The 21,775-nt window shown below is 46.2% G+C and overlaps 1 protein-coding gene across 3 annotated transcripts in view; it reads left to right on the plus strand.

Moving 5' to 3' along the window:
- LOC145351931 (receptor expression-enhancing protein 2-like) overlaps nucleotides 1-21,775 on the plus strand; it is a 176,644-nt gene that overhangs the window by 35,384 nt on the left and 119,485 nt on the right. Inside the window, exons 1-2 of one of the 3 annotated variants that reach the window (XM_080201725.1) lie at nucleotides 9,941-10,009; nucleotides 13,643-13,861. The exons of 1 other annotated variant lie outside the window; for it this stretch is intronic. In XM_080201725.1, the coding sequence (XP_080057851.1) occupies nucleotides 13,830-13,861 (32 nt within the window). In that variant the 5' untranslated portion in view covers nucleotides 9,941-10,009; nucleotides 13,643-13,829. Of the gene's footprint in view, nucleotides 1-9,940; nucleotides 10,010-13,641; nucleotides 13,862-21,775 lie in introns of those variants that run through there. One more of the 3 variants, XM_080201724.1, reaches the window with a different exon arrangement.

Here is a 21,775-nt window from a genome sequence, read left to right on the forward strand (position 1 = left end):
CCAGATATCCTTGTATTTGATATTGAATTGAAAATGTTGCAATCCAAATACCCCATCAACCTGTAATTGTCATTCTCATATCCACATAATATATTAGCCCAAGGCAGTAATTTGCTCATGTATGTAACACCTTAAAATATGTGCGTGCTGCTGTGAAATAGCTGAGACAGAAACAGCATCATGCAAAAATCTGCACACCCCCACAATCAATTTTGGAGTGTTGGTTAAAAAGATTAAAATATACACATGTGCTTGCATATATTTGTTTAAATAAAGCTTTGTTATCACTGTTTTGCTGTGACATCGATGTACTTGGAATGTGGGAATAGGGAGAACGAGTGTGGGTGTTAAGAATGGAATGGCAGTGGGATAAAGGGGTGCAGAATTTTTGTTTTGTGGCAGGGATACATTTGTTGATGGCTCAAGAGAGGATCAGATAAATTTCTTCAGCAACTGTCAATGAGACTTGTTTGCCTACATTGAAAAAAAATCACATGGGTAGGTATCACAACAGTGAACAAGCCCTCCTACACTGGTATAAGGGGCTGGAAGCATGAAACTGCAAATTTGAAAGCAGAAACATTACATTTTATTATTCACAAAGCTATGGTTAAGGCTTTTCTTGACTACACAAAATTTGATACCAAAAGCAAGTAAATGGCAGGTCCGGAGTCAGTAATATTAGATGCTTATGACAGCAGCCTGCTTCTGATCGAATCCAGATGTTGTGTACACACCCAATCAATGTGCAATTTACATTGATATACTTTCTTCAGGTAGAGTAAGGAAAGAATAGAGGGAATTTGGTGGCAATGCTATTTGTAGATTGCAGTGAACTACTTGACATAGGATAGAGAGAAAAAACTGCCCTTAGATTTTCTTGGGTAAGTATTATGTTGGAGGGCTCATGTCAAAATAGATAGGTGGGATCTTATATTATGGGTTAGTTCCAGTTAAGCAACATTGGGAGATGATTAGCTCTTTAATCGACAGAATGATAGGTACAGGTATCTCAATGAACTTGTACAGTTGTTGTTGAGTCGATCTGTTAATGTCCCATCTGGTCTTAAGAGAGCATGCAAGTATGTTTTGTAATGAGAGTTTGTTGATTGTTTGCTGATTTGCTGAAGTTTTCTGATGACACGAAGATGAGTGGGAAAGCGAATTGCGTGGATGACGTGGAAAGTCTGCAGAGAGATTTGGATTGGCTGAGTGAGTGGGCGAGGATCTGGCAGATGGAGTATAACATTGGCAAGTGTGAGGTTATCCACTTTGGAAGAAATAATAGTGAAATGGACTATTATTTAAATGGTGAAAAATTACAACATGCTACTGTGCAGAGGGACCTGGGGGTCCTTGTGCAGGAATCGCAAAAACTCAGTCTGCAGGTGCAGCAGTTGATCAAGAAGGCGAATGGAATGTTGGCCTTTATCATGAGGGGGATGGAATATAAAAGCAGGGAGGTCTTGCTGCAATTGTACAAGGTACTGGTGAGGCCGCAACTAGAGTACTGTGTACAATTTTGGTCCCCTTATTTGTGAAAGGATATATTGGCCTTGAAGGGAGTACAGAGAAGGTTCACCAGGTTGATCCCGGAGATGAGGGGGTTAGCTTATGAGGAGAGATTGAGTAGATTGGGCCTGTACTCGTTGGAGTTTAGAAGGCTGAAGGGTGGTCTTATAGAGACATATAAGATAATGAAGGGGCTAGATAGGGTAGAGGCAGAGAAATTATTTCCACTTAGAAAGGAAACAAGAACTAGAGGACGCAGCCTCAAAATAAGGGGGCTAAGTTTAGAATAGAGTTGAGGAGGAACTTCTTCTCTCAAAGGTTAGTGAATCTCTGGAATTCTCTGCCCATTGAAGCGGTGGAAGCTACCTTGTTGAATACGTTTAAGTCACAGGTAGATAGATTTCTGATCAATAAGGGAATTAAGGGTTATGGGGAGCAGGCAGGTAAGTGGAATGACTTTCAGATCAACCATGATCTTATTGAATGGTGGGGCAGGCTCGAGGGGCTAGATGGCCTACTCCTGGTCCTATTTCTTATGTTCTTATGAGAGGTTGCACTCTCAATTAAAGTGCTTTGGATATAGAACTCTGGAAGATAGTACCAATTGTGGTCATTTTCTCTCAATACCATGGAAGAAACTTATTAAAGTTGGCTCCCAACTCCCCAGTTCTTGAGTTTTATCAAAGATGTTCTCTAGTTCCCAGCCAGAACCATCATCCTGTTATGCTTATTCTCAGAGTAAGACATAGATTAGGGTAACAGTTCTTACATAAGAGCATAAGAAATAGGAGCAGGAGTAGGCCATCTAGCCCTTCGAGCCTGCCCCGCCATTCAATAAGATCATGGCTAATCTGTCGTGTCTCAGTTCCACCTTCCCGCCCTCTCCCCATTACCCTTAATCCCCTCGCCTATCAAAAACCTATCAACCCGCGTCTTAAATATATTTAGCGAGGCAGCCTCCACCACTTCAACGGGCAGAGAATTCCAGAGATTCACCACCCTTTGAGTGAAGAAGTTCCTCCTCAACTCCGTTCTAAACCGCCCCCCCTTTATCTTGAGGTTGTGCCCTCTAGTCCTACTGTCCTTTCTGAGCGGGAAGAGTCTCTCCACCTCTATCCTATCCATCCCATTCATCATCTTATACGTCTCAATGAGATCTCCCCTCATTCTTCTAAACTCTAACAAGTACAAGCCTAGTTTATTCAGCCTCTCCTTCTTGAAACACTTTGCCTTAGAGATTCTTGGTGTTCTCATTTTGCTCCTCCTCTTTTCAAACATGATAAAATAACATAATTTTACTTGCTAGTGGTCAGTTATTCAACATAACTTGTTTGCAATGGATTGAAGATGTTATATTTAAAGAAACAGTTTAAAAATGGATACAAGAAGTTAGACATTTGTAAGGAATGGTAACAAACTGATGATGGATAATATTACAATAAATAAAACAATACTATTCAGAGCACAAAGAGATATCACAAGGATTATTTTAGTTAAGAGCCACAAATCTTCTTTAAAAGACAAAATGAAAATATGAGAGATTTGGAAATGACAGATGTGCTCCATGAATTATTCGCATCAATATTCACAAATGAAGACTGTGGGTAAACTGCAGGCTGTCAAATTAGTTTTGACTATGTGTAGAGACCCAGTAAATATATGATCTGAAAAATTAAAGTTTTAGATCTTTATGGAGCAACAGGAAAATTAAAATATAAATCATATGATGGTAAATGTTTTAAGGAGTTCCAGAAATAATGATCAATACAGCAGGGCGCTAAGTTATTGAGTGGATTCCCAATATTATGGAATTATAGACCAGTTAATCTAACATAATCCTTAAGAAAATGTGTGAGAAAATGATAACTAGATAGTGTTAACATTTATTTCACAATCTGCATTTCTGTCTCTTGTGGGTCAAAACTGCTTTACATTTCCAGCTGAGATCGTTTCAAATTGCAGAATAAATGACGCAGAGATTTTACGAAGCCAACTGACATTCTATCCTCAATACTTGGCCAGGAAGCCAAATCATTCTCACCAGAAGGTCTTTTAAATGTGAATCGTCATATCATCGAGACCAGGCAATAGTCATGAAAAATTTAGATAGATCACATATTGTCTTCTATATGTTGGATATTTTGTGTAAGTAACAATTCACTTAAGGTAAAGTTTCCTTGAACTTTCAGGAGTTACATAGAATCATAGAAACCCTACAGTGCAGAAAGAGGCCCTTCGGCCCATCGAGTCTGCACTGACCACAACCCCAACCAGGCCCTACCCCCATATCCCAACACATTTACCCTGATCCCCCGAACCTACACATCTCAGGACACTAAGGGGCAATTTTATCATGGCCAATTAACCTAACCCGCACATCTTTGGACTGTGGGAGGAAACCGGAACACCCAGAGGAAACCCACGTAAACACAGGGAGAATGGGCAAACTCCACACAGACAGTGACCCAAGTCAGGAATCGAACTCAGGTCCCTGGAGCTGTGAAGCAGCAGTGCTAACCACTGTGCTACTGTGCTGCTCAGTGCCAAAGTTCCACAGCAGGGTCTTTTAGAGAATTTGAGGGTTTGTGGAACTAGTAGCATATTTTCTTTTACTTCTGGTAATGTAAGAATTTATTAAGACCCAGGCCAGAAACTCCAAGGTATTTTGTGAAATTAGCCTAGACCCTAAGTTTTACATTTGGTTTTGGCATTGGTGAGCAATGATTCTAAGTGCTGGGTGGATTTGAATCTGGGAGTGTGTTTCAGATCCAACTTTTATACCCATTCTCCAGCGTTCTCATATACTCACTGCCTGAAAAAAATCAGCGATACTGAATCATGTGGTACAAGTCTGTGGATGGGACTTATCGCACCCAAAATCCTGCGGCTCCGATCAGCACCTCCAACTGTGCATGCCCACCAAAAAAAGATAGAATGCTGCTTCCCTACCACCTTGTGCCCAGGCCTGATAATGTCTTCCCCTGGCCCTCACAGACATTGCCCCACTGCCACAACATTGACCCCCTTATTCCCCCACCTGCTCGCAGCCCCCTCCCTCTTCCCCCAATGATCTCAGGCAGAGTGGCAGTGGACCCCACCCTCCCCCCCCGCCCCCCTCCCCCCCCTCATTTCAGGCAATGGCAGCAGACTCTTCTTCCCCTTCACTCATCTCAAGCATCGTCCTCCCTCCAACCTACAGATATGCTTTTTGACTAAGATCAAGTGTAGTATCGTCATGCTGTGCTTGGTTGAAGTCATTAGATTACATTTTAGCTTCATTTGAAGCAATTTTTAAAAGCAGCATCTCGGCCTTTTGGCTAAGATGCAAATAAGATCAAGCCTTAGAGGAGGAGCTGTGCCTACTCCAATCAGCTTGGATCATGTAGGTCAAGCCCAAGACAGGAGGTGAGAGCCCTGTCTTGTCAGCTTGGATCGGGAATGTCTCAACTTGCTGAGACTCTGACTTGGACTTGATTTGATTGAATTGGAAGAAAAACAAAAAAAAGTGATCCCCCTCTCCCCCACCTTGGACGGTCCCACACAAGGCCCCCATCTCCTCTGGACTCCGATGGCTGTGTGACACCACATCTGCAAATGCTCACGTGCCTTCCCCTCAATGCTAACAAGCAAACCACATCTAACTTGCTGGAATGCTCTGCCAAACTGCTTGCAGCTGATTTGCCCTAACAAGGAGCAGCTCTATTAAAAACTCAAGAATGGACAGGCAGGCAGGCATTCCTGCACAAAATGTGCACACGACCAACCCTCCCCGATTCTCTGAGGGTGATCTGGGGAGGATGCTAGATGCAGCAGAGGTAAGGTGGGATACTCTCTTCCCCCAGGAGGATGCAGACCCAGGGGGCCTGATGAAAATGTGGCCTGGGAGGAAGTCATCGACTCGGTCAATGCCAGGGCGCTGGCCTCCCGAACAAACAAAGAACAAAGAATAACCCAGCACGGGAAACAGGCCCTTCGGCCCAACGAACCCGCGCTGCCGCATCACCCTACACCTATTCTACCCTGCGTGTCTACGAATGGAACCCCTAACTTAGCCAGATTCAGGGGAGAATAGTGTCAATTTAGTAAACCAATCAGCCTAAGAGCATATCTTTGGGGTGTGGGAGGAAACCGGAGCGCCCGGAGGAAACCCACGCAACCACAGGGAGAATGCACAAACTCCCACAGACACAGGCCCAAATCCATGTATCTGCACAGCTAGCAGTGCTAGTCACCGAGCTGTTGCGGCGCCCGTCTACCGGTCCACGATCAAACACACACACCGACACGAAGTACTAGGTCACTCCCGGAACCTCCAAGAGCAGCCCACGCACGACCCACCGTGCGCATGCCCCTCGTTTGACACGAGGTGGACCTCCTCCTGCAGAATAAAAAGACAAAAATGTTAACTTACAAGTCTGCATTTCCGGTGCCTCCCGAGGTTCTGACCTTATTTAATAGCCCCTACTATAACCCTCCATCCTCGTTTCACTCATGTGTCTGTCTAACTGAACCTTAAACAAGTCCAACGTTCCTGCCTCCACCACCCTCCTTGGTAGCGCGTTCCATACCCCCACAACTCTCTGCGTAAAGAACCTTCCTCTCACATCCAAATTATACCTCTCCCCCCCACCCTTAAATCATGACCTTTCGTATTTGTACCCAGTCTAGGGAGAAGTCTCTCACTATTGACTCTATCTATTCCCTTCAGTATCTTATATACCTCTATCATGTCCCCCCTCAACCTCCGTCTTTCCAAGGAGAAAAGTCCCAGTTTCTCCAACCTTTCCTCGTACCCCAGCCCCTCCATGCCAGGCAACATCCTGGTAAACCTCCTCTGAACCCTCTCCAGAGCCTCCACGTCCTTCCGGTAGTAAGGTGACCAGAACTGGACGCAGTACTCCAAATGCGGTCTAACCAACGTTCTATACAACTGAAGCATTAGACGGCAGCTTTTATACTCTATACCCCTACCTATAAAGGCTAGCATTCCATAAGCCTTCCTAACGACCTTCTCCACTTGTGTCGCAACCTTCATGGATTTGTGAACCTGCACTCCCAGGTTCCTCTGTATGTCTATACTCCTAATCGGTCTACCTTTTATCACATAGCTCCTCTCTGCATTATTCCTTCCAAAATGCATCACCTCGCATTTGTCAGGATTAAATTCCATCTGCCACCTATCTGCCCAATGCACCAACCTATCTATATCCTGTTGTATCACCTGACATTCCACTTCAGTACCCGCCAACCCTGCCATCTTGGTGCCATCTGCAAACTTGCTGATCACACCACCTACGCTCTCTTCCAAGTCATTTATGTAGACTACAAAGAGGAGAGGTCCCAGTACTGAGCCCTGCGGCACACCACTGGTCACTGGCCTCCAGCCCGAAAAGGTCCCCTCCACAACTACCCTCTGTCTCCTATTGCCCAGCCAGTTCTCAATCTACCTAGCTACCTGACCTCGTATCCCATGCGCCTTAACCTTTTCTACCAGCCTACCATGAGGGACTTTGTCAAACGCCTTACTGAAATCCATATAGATGACATCAACGGCTCTCCCATCGTCAACCGTTTTTGTCACCTCCTCAAAGAATTCCACCAGATTCGTAAGGCAAGACCTCCCTCTAACAAAGCCATGTTGCGTATCCCTAATCCGATCGCAATGCTCCAAATGCTCATACATCCTACCCCTAAGTATTTTTTCCATTAATTTCCCTACCACCGATGTCAAACTCACCGGTCTATAATTTCCAGGGTTATCCGTACTACCCTTTTTAAACAGCGGTACCACATTTGCTACCCTCCAGTCTTCTGGGACCTCACCTGTGTCCAAAGAAGAGACAAAGATTTGCGCCAGAGGCCCAGCAATTTCATCTTTCACCTCCCTAAGCAGCCTGGGATAAATACCATCAGGCCCCGGAGCTTTATCCATCCTTACGCTACCTAAAAGCCCTAGCACTCCCTTCCTCGTAATAGATATTTCCTGCAACTGATCCTCAGCTCCCTCCAAGAGACCGCACGACTCCGAACCCCTCTCCTTCGTGAATACTGACGCAAAGTATTCATTCAGGAGCTCCCCCATTCCCTCCGACTCAATACATAACTCCCCACTTTTGTCCCTAAGAGGACCAATTTTCCCTCTAACTACTCTCTTGCTCCTAATATAGGAATAAAATGCCTTTGGATTTTCCTTAATCCTACCAGCCAAAGCCATTTCATGCCCTCTCTTCGCCCTTCTAATTCCCCTTTTTAGCTCCCTCCTACTCTCTCTATATTCCTCCAGCGTACTCTCCGTACCCAGTTGTTTCGACCTAACATATGCCTCCCTCTTCTTCCTGACCAAGTCTTCAATACCCCCTGTAATCCACGGCTCTCTAATCCTACCTTTCCCATCCTTCCGCTTAACCGGAACATACCTCCCCTGCAACCATTTCATTTTGCCCTTAAAAGCCTCCCACTTGCCAACCGTGGACTTTCCAGCTAACAGTCCCTCCCAATCAGTGTCCTGCAGCTCCCTCCTAATCCTGCTATAGCTCGCCTTTCCCCAGTTCAGCACACTCCTGTTCGGCCGGCACTCATCCCTTTCCATTTTTATCCTAAAGTAGACAGACTTGTGGTCACTGTTAGCCACATGTTCGCCTACCTCTACCTCAACCACCTGCCCTGGCTCATTACCCAACACTAAATCCAGTATAGCCCCTTCCCTAGTCGGGCTAGTTACATACTGCTCTAGAGACCCTTCCAAAACACATTTCACAAACTCCTCTCCCTCCGTATCCCCAGCTCTAGGCCCCCTCCAATTCACTCCAGGTAGATTAAAGTCACCCACTACAACCACCCTATTCTTCCCGCACCTATCCAAAATGCCCCTGCAAATGCCTTCCTCCACTGACCTCGGGCTGTTGGGTGGCCTATAGTATACCCCTAGCAATGTAATCTCTCCCTTTTTATTTCTCAACTCTACCCACAGTGACTCAATCCCTATCTCTTCCATCTTGTCCTCCCTCTGCACTACTGTGATGTTCTCCTTTACTAACAGTGCCACCCCTCCACCTCTCTTCAACCCTCCTCTGTCACTCCTAAAACACTTGTACCCAGGAACATTCAGCTGCCAGTCCTGCCCTTCCCGTAACCACGTCTCCGTTATAGCCACCACATCTAACTTCCTCACAAACATCAAGGCCCTAAGCTCATCCGTTTTCCCTGTCACACTCCTAGCATTGAAACAGACACAGTTCAACCCACGAGTGTCCCTCGGAACCTCCTTCTCCCTGATAATTTTCCTTTCACCCGACTCTCTCCCACACACACCCCCACCCCCCCCTCCCTATTAGTTTAGGGAGGAAACTGGAAAGCAATGTAGGAAAAAGTCAATGACCTCATCCATGCAGCAAGGAAGGGTGCTAAGCCCATTTTGCATCTTCCCCCAGATCTCCCCCAAATCGTCCCGTCCACAGCACCCTGCATGCTTCCAGCTCCTGACCCCGAAGCTCCTTCTTCCTTTCCCCCCAATGAGCCCCACTGTGTTTGCCCTCTAAGGGCCACTGACTGATACTGTGCAGGAATGACGTCACCATTTCTTTATGGTTCCTTCTGTCTCCACAGGAGAAGATTGAGTACAACACCCATGAGACGGCAATGACAGGGGGTGGTGAACCAAACCTCTTTGAGGAGCAGGCGCTGGAGCTCTCCAAAGAAGGGGAGATGCGGGCTGTCAGTAACAGCATGATCGGGTTGCTATCAATCACTTAGAGGCAATCTCTCAGGGGCATGAGTTTTCGGTGCGAGGGGCAAGGTTTAAAGGAGATGTACATGGCATGTTTATTTGCACAGAGAGGGTGGTATGTTTCTGGAACTTGCTCATGATGTGGAGATGCTGGCGTTGGACTGGGGTAAACACAGTAAAAAGTCTGACAGCACCAGGTTTAAGTCCAACCGATTTATTTGATAGTAAACTCACTAGCTTTCGGGGTTAGTCCCTTCATCAGGTGAATGGAGAGTTCTGGCCTCAGACAGAGCATATAAAGCACAGACAATTTACAGATTACTGATTAGAATGCGAACCTTTACGCCTAACCTGCTGTTCAAGTCTTAAAGTGGCTGACAATGTGAGTGGAAGGAGCACCGATCACAGGTTAAAGAGATGTGTATTGTCTCCAGACAGTCTGTAATTTCATGATGTAGTTCTCTTGGTTCTTTGTTCTATGTTCAATGGAGAAATGTGAATCATGTGTTCAGCATCCTGGATTACGCTCCTTCACTAGTCCTTAACCTTGTGTCCTGCGTTACAGGGCCAAATCTGAACGCCCTGGGGTCTTCTAGGTCCCGACTACAGCTCTCCCCCTCTCGTGGTCCAGACAGCTCAGATGAGCCCATGGAGGATGCAGGTAAAGGGACCCCCGAGGGTGGCACCGTTTTGGCGTCACCTCACAACTCATCATCCCGGATACTGATATGTCGATGGGTCCAGTTAGTGTTGAGACTTCTGGTCACTCTGGTGAGCACAACACATCTGATAACGTACATCAGGTGGAGGAGGGAATGTCCAAGGCCTCTGGCATGCGGGGGCTGCCAGAGAGGAAGACTCAACTGTCCCTAAGATCATGCTGGGTCTCTGAGATCACTTCTCCCACAGCTGCTGGAGATGCAGCAACAGAGACAGGGAATGCAGGAGAGGCTGATGGCCGCACTGGACTGACTGCAAGGCTATTGGGAGGAGTCCCAAACCTTTCGGGTGGACCAGCTATTGCCTGTCTTGCATGCTTCCCGGGCCAACACTGCAAAGGTGAAGGCTAATGGGTTGCTGGCCTTCATAGCGAGGGGGATTGAATATAAAAGTAGGGAGGTCTTGCTGCGGCTGTATAGGGCATTGGTGAGGCCGCAGCTGGAGTACTATGTGCAGTTTTGGGCGCCGTACTTACGCAAGGATATTTTGGCCTTGGAGGGAGTGCAGAGGAGGTTTACTAGGCTGATGCCGGAGTTGAAGGGGTTGAGCTATGAGGAAAGGCTGAATAAACTAGGCTTGTACTCGTTAGAGTTTAGAAGAATGAGGGGCGATCTCATTGAGACATATAAGATGATGAATGGGATGGATAGGATAGAGGTGGAGAGACTCTTCCCGCTCAGAAAGGACAGTAGGACTAGGGGGCACAGCCTCAAGATAAAGGGAGGGCGGTTTAGAACGGAGATGAGGAAGAACTTCTTCACTCAAAGGGTGGTGAATCTCTGGAATTCTCTGCCCGTTGAAGTGGTGGAGGCTACCTCGCTAAATATTTTTAAGACGCGGGTTGATGGGTTTTTGATAAGAGAGGGGATTAAGGGTTATGGGGAGAGGGCGGGAATGTGGAACTGAGCCACGACAGATCAGCCATGATCTTATTGAATGGCGGGGCAGGCTCGAGGGACTAGATGGCCTACTCCTGCTCCTATTTCTTATGTTCTTATGTTATGTTCTTATCTGTAGTGGAAAGCCTCGGCAAGGGATCCTCACCATGAAGGGCAGGCTCCAAGTGGTGGCCGAGTCACAGCAGAGGCCCACGGTTGAGTCACAGCAGGCCACAGCTGAGGGACTGAACAGGCTTCTCGAGATTCTGCAGCCCTTGGCTGAGAGTCTCAAGAGCTGCAGGAGACCCAGTGGGATAGCGCTGAGACACAGCGGGCTATGGTAGCAGCCGTTGAGAACATGGCCCAGTTTCAGAGGGCCAGGGCTGAGGGTTTGCAGTGTGTGGCCCAGTCTCATAGTGCACTTGCTGCGACCATTGAGAGGTGGCCCCCGACTCAAGTGGCCATTGCAGAGGGCTCGACCACAATAGACAGGACGTAGATAGTCATCCAGGGCTGACAGTGCCAGGTGACACTGGAGCTCCTGGAGCTCACTGCAGTAGCACTGATGTTCCATGGAGTGACCCAGGGGCCCACAGGAACCCAAAGGGAGGCAGAAGGGCTCGAGCCCATGCTAGGGCCTTCCAGCTAGGAGACTGTGGCTGTGGATACACCTTCTGACTCCCTGCTTCCTGACACTGGGGCACCTCAGGGGCAGTGGGATGAAGAAGCTATCATGGAAACATCCCAGATATCTGGAAGCAGGCCAGGACCCTCACGGTCCAGGGCCTCCAGGGGACACCCACCATACACATAACAGGCAATGAGGCAAGGTCAGCAGCTGGCCCCCTCCACCTCCAATGTACATTCTGGGGACTCACTGAGATGTAGTGGTAGGCCACATAAGGTCAGGAAGTTGCACTGAGATGGCATGGGTAAAGGGCTGCACTAGTTAAATATTTAAGCACTTCAGCATTGTTGGTTCACAAGTTTTTATGTTAGTACGTCTTATTTAAACACATTTATTGTAAATAAATGTTTTTCACCACCCACCTGCAACTAATTTGTCTTGAATAGGAATCCTTTTGCATTGATGATCACCTGAGGGATGCTTCATGTTGATGTCACTTGGGGAGGCCCCTCAGTGCCGTGTCACTGAGAAAAGCAAGGCACTGATTCCCCAGACCCATGAGCGATTCCCTCCTGTTCCCCCACCCAGCCTTCCCAGGGCCTGTATGGGAGTTTCAGCTCCTTTACCCACTACACAGACGTGGGCTCAGGTGCCAGCAGAGCCCAGGGAGCAGTCAGACTAGTTTGCACCAGGGCATCATCATAATGGTGCTTAGTGAGTCGTCATCACCCTCCTACCTGCCAAAAAACTCACTAATACAGAGTACCCAGGCCCATCACTCTGGTGTGACAATGTACAGAATATAGAAGGAATTGGGGGTTAGGGGGATAGGGATGGAACCCACAGACACAAACACCTAGCGATTGAACCGCCTGGTTATCAGGGCCTCTCTTGCCACCCTTGCATGCCTCATTTGGGCTGCCAGCCTCAAATGCCTGGTTGGTGTTCCTTTTTCTCCTCTTTTTCCCCCTCCTGTTGGTCAGCCTCCCCAGTGACGGCTGGCTGGTCAGTCTCCAAATCCTCCTCTTCCTCCAGGAGGTCACTTCGCTGTAGAGCCAGATTGTGCAAGGCACAGCACATGACCACTATGCGGGAACAGATCACTGGGCTACATTGGAGGGCCCCGCTAGATTGTCCAGGCACTTGAATTGCATCCTGAGGGGCTCAATACACGTCTCTACTATCGTGCAGATAGCTACATGGGCCTCAATTTAGTGAGTCTCCACCTCAGACACAGGCCTCTGCACAGGCATCATCATTCATGTCTGAAGCAGGTAACCCATATCATCAACGTGCCACCCTCAAAGTGAGTGAGATGTTGTGTTTTAAACATTCAGGACAAGTATGTGATAATAAATAGCCTTCTGATTTTGTTAAACTCACAAAAATTGCTGCTGAGATTATTTAAACTGGGACAATCACTCAGGGTAAGGAATTGCATACCTTTTACACTCAAACATATTGATCATGGGCAATGAAAAGAAACATAAATTCTGTTTGTGATAGTATGGATGAATACTTTAAGATAGAATGATGTTGGCTTTATTTGTCCATGCTTGGTTTGGGCCTGATGGTTACAGGCTATGGAGACAAGGGAAAAGCACAGATAAAATGACCTGAAAAGGGATGGTGGACTGTGGGCTACATTTGATCACACTCAATATTATAACAAATAACATTAAAATGAATAAAAGCAGAAAATGCTCGAAAAACCCAGCAGATCCGGCAGCATCTGTGGAGAGAAAAACAGAGTTAATGTTCCGAGTGCAAGGACCCCCGAGTTAATTCAATTTCTCTGGCAACCTGCTGAGTTTTTTTTTCCAGCATTTTCCCTGTTTTTATTTCAGATTTCCAGCATCGGTAGTATTTGGCTTTTATTAAAATGTTAAAATAAATGCTGCTGTGATTGTGGGCCTCATAAGAAAAGATCTCCCCATGCAGATAGATCCAGTCACAATGTGAGAACTTTAACCAGTCGGATAACATTGAATCAGCACAGATTGAGAGGCAGATAGCAAAACCGCTATTGGGGGACCCATGTTGTTTATAGTGAGCAGACAACATCAGCAGCAAAAAGAGAAAGCCACACACACACACACACGTTTAGGAGGAAAACCAGGTTCTCACAGAGATACAGGGAAAGCGATTTATTTATTAATTTTTTTTACATTGTCAAAGAACAAGGCTGCTGTGTGCGTCACTCCCATTTGAAGCGGCTTGTGAGCCGGAACTCCGCCTGGCCTGGAGATTGCCCAGTGGTAAAGGAGATAACAAGGCGCAGCAACAGCAAGGGGCAAGGGACCGGCACTCGAACACTGGATCTAGCCGCAGAACACATTGGCGGCCGCAAGCTCCAGCCTTCGCCATGGTCTCCTGGATGATCTCCCGCCTGGTGGTGTGAGTATCTGAGCATCACCCCTGCCAGGGTGAATTAGCACTAGCTCCGGCTCATTCATCGCAGCCTTTTACATTTCACCATCCACTCTCCTCCCCAAGGAGCGATTCTTGTTGAAATGCCTTGGCAGAAAAGAATCAGAATGGACATTTTTTTTGTTTGCAAGGTGCCCTGCTACTGGCACAGAGCAAAAGAAAAATGCAAAATGAAAAATATATTTCTTCCCAGATTCGTTCTAGCTGTCATTTATTTAGAATTCTGAAATGTGCACCATTTTAGGGTTTGTGATGTTTTTGTAACAGGAGTGGAATATATTTCGTTTTGCAGTCAGGTAAAGATGTGAGCGTGGAGGGAGGGGGTTATTTTCCAGCTCCGGGCTCCACTGCTGCTGCCGCCCGCTGTTTGTCGTATTGCGATGGATATTTCCATAAATTCCTGCAGGTCCCCCGCAGCCGGGCGTTGCTGCCCAGCAGGGCGGGAACAGGAGGACAGGGGCAGCAATCCGGCAGGCAGAAGGGAGAAGTAGCTTGGGAAGCAGTGGTGGGGCTGAGAATTGAGTTTGAGGCAGTGATGGGGATTGTGTTTGGGACATGGTGGGAATTGTGTTTGGTACATGATGGGGTTTATGTTTGGGACAGTGATGGGGATTGTGTTTGGGACATGGTGGGAATTGTGTTTGGTACGTGATGGGGTTTATGTTTGGGACAGTGATGGGGATTGTGTTTGTGACAGTGATGGGGATTGTGTTTGTGACAGTGATGGGGATTGTGTTTGTGACATGGTGGGAATTGTGTTTGGGACATGATGGGGTTTATGTTTGGGACAGTGATGGGGATTGTGTTTGGGACAGTGATGGGGATTGTGTTTGGGACAGTGATGGGGATTGTGTTTGGGACAGTGATGGGGATTGTGTTTGGGACAGTGATGGGGATTGTGTTTGGGACAGTGATGGGGATTGTGTTTGGGACAGTGCTGGGGCTGAGGATTGGATTTGGGGCAATGATGGGGCTGAGGATTGGGACAGTGATGGGGCTGAGGATTGCGGGAGGTCTGTGGAACCTTTGGGGATAATTAGATAGCTGTGGATAGGGATGGAGAACCATCAGTTCTTTGGAAACATCTTGACTGCTGCCCTATTTTCACAGCCAATGTTTCCAGATTGTTTGGTCTGTTCTGTCTCAGTGCAGATGCTGGATTGTGAGAATGTGGTTCAGACCTTGGTAAAGAACAGTGTTGTGACTGTGGATTAGATTTGGGTTTACAGCAATGAATATAGATGATATCCAGTTGCTGAGCAGGATTTTGCACACCTGGATATAGGGTAATGGTGTGTGAATGTAGGTCAGATCTGTGCAAGAAACAGTTCTGTCAGTCCAAGAGGAATGAGGCAGGGCTGTCAATGTCATTTTGTTCTGGGACAATGCTGTGAATGCCAGTGAACGATGGATGCAGCACTGTGATTATGGTGTTCTTTACGCAATAAGTGTTTCCTTGGTGTGCCTTAGCTTCTCGTGTAAAAAAATGTCAACTAAAAAGACGGTAATTCTAAAGTTATTGATTGTCATAATATGAAGGCTGCAATAATAAAACACATTATATATCGTCTGGCTTTAAATCTGATTGTAATCTGCCTTCCTTACACCAGAAATGATCATTTAAAATGCACACAGTCTTTTTCTCTTTTCATAGAATAACAAGGTTAAGTGAAGGGGAACAACCAGAATTGAGAACATTGAAGCATTGTATTTTGGCCATGATTCTGCTATTAAGAGAATCGATTGGCATATTACAGACAAAGTTGTTGGCATTGAGTCACTCACTGCATTTACAAAGAACATTGGCAGATTAAGTAAGTGGGAAAACCTGGCAGGCAGAGTTCAGTATAGGGAAGTTTGAGGTCTCCCACATTGGTCCCAAGAAAGACACTTTCACAATGAAACAAAACTAGGAACCGTGGAGGAGGAATAAAGAGATTTTGATGTCTGTATGCTTAAATCATAGAAAGCAAATTACCAAATCTCCAAAAAAATCCAAGACTGATAGCCTTTCTCTCAGAGGAGCTGACGAGTCAAAGAGGGAAGCTTTGATCAGACTCCATGTGGAGAACTACATTCTGCTTTAGACACTGAGAGTTTCAAGAATTGTATACTAACTTTGCAGAGGACACTGCAGATTCACGAGACGCATACAGTGTTTTAAAAACCTGCCCTAAGTCCACTTGATTTTCTCAGCTTGAGAAGTGATCTGATTAAGTTGTTTAAAAGAACATAAGAACATAAGAAATAGGAACAGGAGTAGGCCATCTAGCCCTTCGAGCCTGCCCCGCTATTCAATAAGATCATGGCTGATCTGAAGTGGATCAGTTCCACTTTCCCACTTTCTCCCCATAACTCTTAATTCCCCTGTCTATCAAAAACCTATCTACCCATGACTAAAATATATTCAGCGAGGTAGCCTCCACCACTTCAACGGGCAGAGAATTCCAGAGATTCACTACCCTTTGAGTGACGAAGTTCCTCCTCAACTCCGATCTAAACTGCACCCCCCCTTATCTTGAGGCTGTGCCCTCTAGTCCTGCAATCGTTTCTAAGCGGGAAGAATCTCTCTACCTCTACCCTATTTATCCCCTCCATTATCTTATATGTGTCTATAAGGTCTCCCCTCAGCCTTCTAAACTCCAACGAGTACGAACCCAATCTATTCAGTCTCTCTTCATAGGCCAACTCCCTCATCTCTGGTATCAGCCCAGTGAACCTTCTCTGCACTCCCTCCAAGGTCAATATATCCTTCCGCAAGTGCGGCGACCAAAACTGCACACAGTACTCCAGCTGCGGCCTCACCAGTACCCTGTACAGTTGCAGCAAGACCTCCCTACTTTTATATTCTATCCCCCTCGCTATAAAGGCCAACATTCCATTTGCCTTCTTGATCATCTGCTGCACCTGCAGACTGGGTTTTTGCGATTCATGCACAAGGACCCCCAGGTCCCTCTGCACTGTAGCACGCTGCAGCTTTTTGCCTTTTAAGTAATAATCCCTCCTACTATTATTTCTACCAAAGTGGATAACATCACACTTGCTAACATTATACTCCATCTGCTAGGTCCTCGCCCACTCGCTCAGCCTATCCAGATCTCTCTGCAGACTTTCCACACCCTCCACGCAATTTGCTTTTCCACTCATCTTTGTGTCATCAGCAAATTTCGTCACCCTACACTCAGCCCCCTCCTCCAGATCATCTATGTAAATGGTAAACAGTTGAGGCCCCAGCACCGACCCATGCGGCATCAGGAGATAAAGAGATTTGATGGGTCACAATCTAAAATTGGAGTTTGGCCATTAAAGTGCAATCAGGAAACACTTATTCACAAGAGGGATAGTGGAAATCTAGAAATCCTCTGAAAGTCTGTAGCAACTGGGAGAGTTACAATGTCAAAGACTGATATTGGTGGATTTTGTTGGTGGCTGCACCTTCAGCTGTCTAGGCCCCAAGCTCTGAGATTTCCTCCCTAAACATCTACACACTTCTTCCTTTCTTCAAGACACTCCTAAAAACTGATCCCTTCATCTACTTTCCTATCCCTTTTTGGTGTCATATGGTTTTTCCACAATGCCTCTATGTAGATTCTTGGAATGGTTTGTTTAAGTTGCTGTATAGATCCAAGTTGCTCTTGTAAGAGTGTCAAGAGAGAGGGAACAAAGGCCAATAAATGCAGTTGAAGTAGCATGATTCAATAGAATGCCAGAACAAGCTTTGAGGAGCTGGATAGCTTATTCCTGGTCCTTTATTCTGATTTAGTCTTTTGGAATGCAGCAAACTCGAGTAACTTACTGCGTTGCAGCAAAATGCTAGCCTGGAACTGTATTGTAGGATCAGACATGCCTGTACAAACAAACATGCTGCGTGGTTCATGGTGGCAGAGGTGGCCCTCCTTTGGCCAGCAGCAGGAGCTTCTGGTCCTGCCGTTGTTAGCAGGGTTTGTGTTTGAATGCACCCCTCAGTCCTGGGAAGTCCATGGGGGTGATGCACTGTTGGCGGGTCCCACCATCGTGAAGGGCCGGAAAACTCCAGCCATTAAATTGAACCATATTTAAATGTCGATGTATTTGCTAATGATTGGCAGTTATTATTACACTGGATTGTATTCAGTTCCTAGGTAGCCTTCATTTCCTCCTAATGTTCATGCCTGTCTGTAAATAGAGATAGGTTCTTGTAATAAATATTGTCTTCTCACTCATCTGTACTCCCCAGATTAGGCCGCACCCTGTTTGGCAATGAACATAAGAACATAAGAAATAGGAGTAGGCCATCTAGCCCTTCGAGCCTGCCCCACCATTCAATAAGATCACGGCTGATCTGTCGTGGCTCAGTTCCACATTCCCGCCCTCTCCCCATAACCCTTAATCCCCTCGCTTATCAAAAACCCATCAACCCGCGTCTTAAAAATATTTAGCGAGGCAGCCTCCACCACCTCAACGGGCAGAGAATTCCAGAGATTCACCACCCTTTGAGTGAAGAAGTTCCTCCTCAACTCCGTTCTAAACCATCCCCCCTTTATCTTGAGGCTGTGCTCCCTAGTCCTACTGTCCTTTCTGAGCGGGAAGAGTCTCTCCACCTCTATCCTATCCATCCCATTCATCATCTTATATGTCTCAATGAGATCTCCCCTCATTCTTCTAAACTCTAACAAGTACAAGCCTAGTTTATTCAGCCTCTCCTCATAGCTCAACTCCGGCATCAGCCTAGTAAACCTCCTCTGCACTCCCTCCAAGGCCAAAATATCCTTGCGTAAGTACAGCGACCAAAACTGCACACAGTACTCCAGCTGTGGCCTCACCAATGCCCTATACAGCTGCAGGAAGACCTCCCTACTTTTATATTCAATCCCCCTCGCTATGAAGGCCAGCATCCCATTAGCCTTCCTGACCACCTGCTGCACCTGCAGGCTGGCTTTTTGCGACTCATGCACAAGGACCCCGAGGTCCTCTGCACCGTCGCCTGCTGCAATTTTTTGCCACGTAAGTAATAATCCTTCCTACCATTATTCCTACCAAAGTGGACCACCTCGCACTTGCCAACATTAAATTCCATTTGCCAGTTCCTGGCCCATTCGCCCAGCCTATCTAGATCCTTCTGCAGACTCTCCACACTCTTCGCGCAATTTGCCGTTCCACCAATCTTGGTGTCATCAGCAAATTTCGACACCATACACTCGGTTCCCTCCTCCAGATCATCTATATAAATGATAAATAGCTGAGGCCCCAGCACCGACCCCTGGGGCACTCCACTAGTCACCAACCGCCAATCTGAATAGCACCCATTAACCCCCACTTTCTGCCTCCTATTTGACAACCAATCCTCTATCCACACTAACACCCTACCCCCAACTCCATGCCCCCTTACCTTCTGCAGTAACCTCTTGTGAGGTACCTTGTCAAACGCCTTCTGAAAATCAAGAAAGACCATATCCACCGGCTCTCCTCTATCCACCGCCCTAGACACATCCTCATAGAACTCCAATAAATTTGTCAGACATGACTTCCCCTTAACGAAACCGTGCTGCGTCTGCTCTATCAAGCAATTCCCCTCAAGATGCCTCGCTATTTCCTCCTTGATGACGGATTCTAACATTTTACCTACAACAGACGTTGAACTAACCGGCCTATAATTCCCTGCCTTTTGCCTGGCACCCTTCTTAAACAACGGCGTAACATTAGCCGTTTTCCAATCCTCTGGCACTTCCCCGGAATCCAGCGACGTTTGGAAAATAACCACCAAGGCATCCACTATCACCTCTGCCATTTCTTTCAGAACCCTCGGATGCATTCCATCCGGTCCTGGGGACTTGTCCACAATCAGTCCCTCCAGTCTGTCGAGCACCGCCTCTCTAGTAACAATAATGTCATTGAGACCCTCCAGTCCTACCACCTTTCCATCGCTAACACCCGGCAAATTATTCACGTCTTCCTCCGTGAAGACCGAAACAAAAAAGTTATTCAAGACCTCAGCCATTTCCCCATCCCCTACCACTAAGTCCCTCCTCTCATTCTCTAAGGGTCCAACGTTCACCCTAGCCAGCCTCTTCCTTTTTATGTATTTATAAAAACTCTTGCTATCCTTTTTTATATTAAGCGCTAGCCCAGCTTCATAGTTTCTCCTACCCTTCTTTATCAACTTCTGAGTTTTTTGTTGATCGCAAATGTTTCTTTGTTTATCTGCCATTATAATTAATTGAGCTGTGTGTAAATTAGGTTGAAATTTCCAAAGCCAAATCAAGAAGCTGACAGTAAGGTCAGTGATAATGTTTGGATGAATGACAATGCACTATTGTTTGGTGGGTATTTGCAAGCTGGACATTAGCCTCTTACTTATATCTGAACCTATCACTAGTCCTAGGTTAGAACTTGTAATGTTTCTTCTTTGTGTAAAATGAAGGCTGTGCGAAAATGGGCAGATTTCTGTCATATATTGCTATGGGACGAAAGGATAAATGTACTTTTAAACATGACCAGCGTAAAGGCAAAACTTTAATTCCTGATTTTCAAATAAAGATTGGAGCTCAGTAGCTTGCAAGACACAAGGTAGGATTGTTTCATCTGAAAATTATCAGTCACTTTGTTTTGCCTGATTACTGAATTGAATTTCTGCTTTGGAGCATTAATATGTCCCAGGCCGAGAGGCAATTGACAAACTGTTGCTTGTTAAATTACTCCGTGCATGGTAAGCTCCATTCTTTCTTTGACATTAGTTGATTGTAGTTTTGTCCTCAGTACCTCTTGCTAGATTGTATACCTGGAAACTTAATTGGACCAGCTTTATTAGTAGTGTGGCTACAAGAGCAGGTAGGAGACTGGGAATTCAGTCTTGAGTAATTCATCTCCTGACTCATAGAGTCATAGAGATTTCCAGCATAGAAACAGGCCCTACAGCCCAACTTGTCTATGCTGTCCTTTTTTTTAAAGCTCTAAGCTAGTCCACATTTGGCCCATATCCCTGTATACCCATCTTACCCTTATAACTGTCAAAATGTTTTTTAAAAGACAAAATTGGACCCACCTCTACTACTACTTCTGGCAGCTTGTTCCAGACACTCACCACCCTCTGTGTGAAAAAAATTGCCCCTTTGAATCCTTTTGTATTTCTCCCCTCTCTCCTTAAACCCATGCCCTCTAGTTTTAGACTTCCCGACTTTTGGGAAAAGATATTGACTGTCTACCATGTCTACGCCCCTCATTATTTTGTAGACCTCTGTAAGATCACCTCTCAACCTTCTATCCTCCAGAGAAACAAGTCCCAGTCTATCCAGCCTCCCCTTATAACTCATTAAAGCCTGTTCACCATTTCCAAGGCACAAGTCAGGAATGTGATAGAATACTCTCCGCTTGCAAGATGAGTGCAGCTCCACAACACTCAAGAAGGTCAACACCATCTAAGACAAAGCCCCTGCTTGATTTGTCACCCAATCCACAACCTTACACATTCTCTCCCTCCACCATTGGGCACAGTAAGAAGTTTCACAACACCAGGTTAAAGTCTAACTGCTTTATTTGATATCAGTCCAATGCCAGCATCTTCACATTATGTTCACCATTGGTTCACAGGAGCACCAGTATGTAGCATCTACAGGATGCACTGTAGCAACTCTCTAAGACTCCTACAACAGCACCTTCCAAACCCACAATTTCTACTGCCTAAAAGGATCAGGGCAGGAGACGCATGTGAACATCACCTGCAATTTCCCCTTCAATTCACATACGAGCATGACTGGGAAATATCTCACCATTTCTTCAGAGTCACTGATCAAATACTAGAACTTTCTTCCTAACACTACCACCTAACAGCTGCAGCATACAGACAACAGCAGTCCAAGAAATTGGCTTACCACTATCTTCTCAAGCACAATTAGAGATGGGAAG

This window comes from Carcharhinus amblyrhynchos, chromosome 13, assembly GCF_965287045.1.
Source record: "Carcharhinus amblyrhynchos chromosome 13, sCarAmb.v2.hapA, whole genome shotgun sequence".
NCBI lineage: Eukaryota > Metazoa > Chordata > Chondrichthyes > Carcharhiniformes > Carcharhinidae > Carcharhinus > Carcharhinus amblyrhynchos.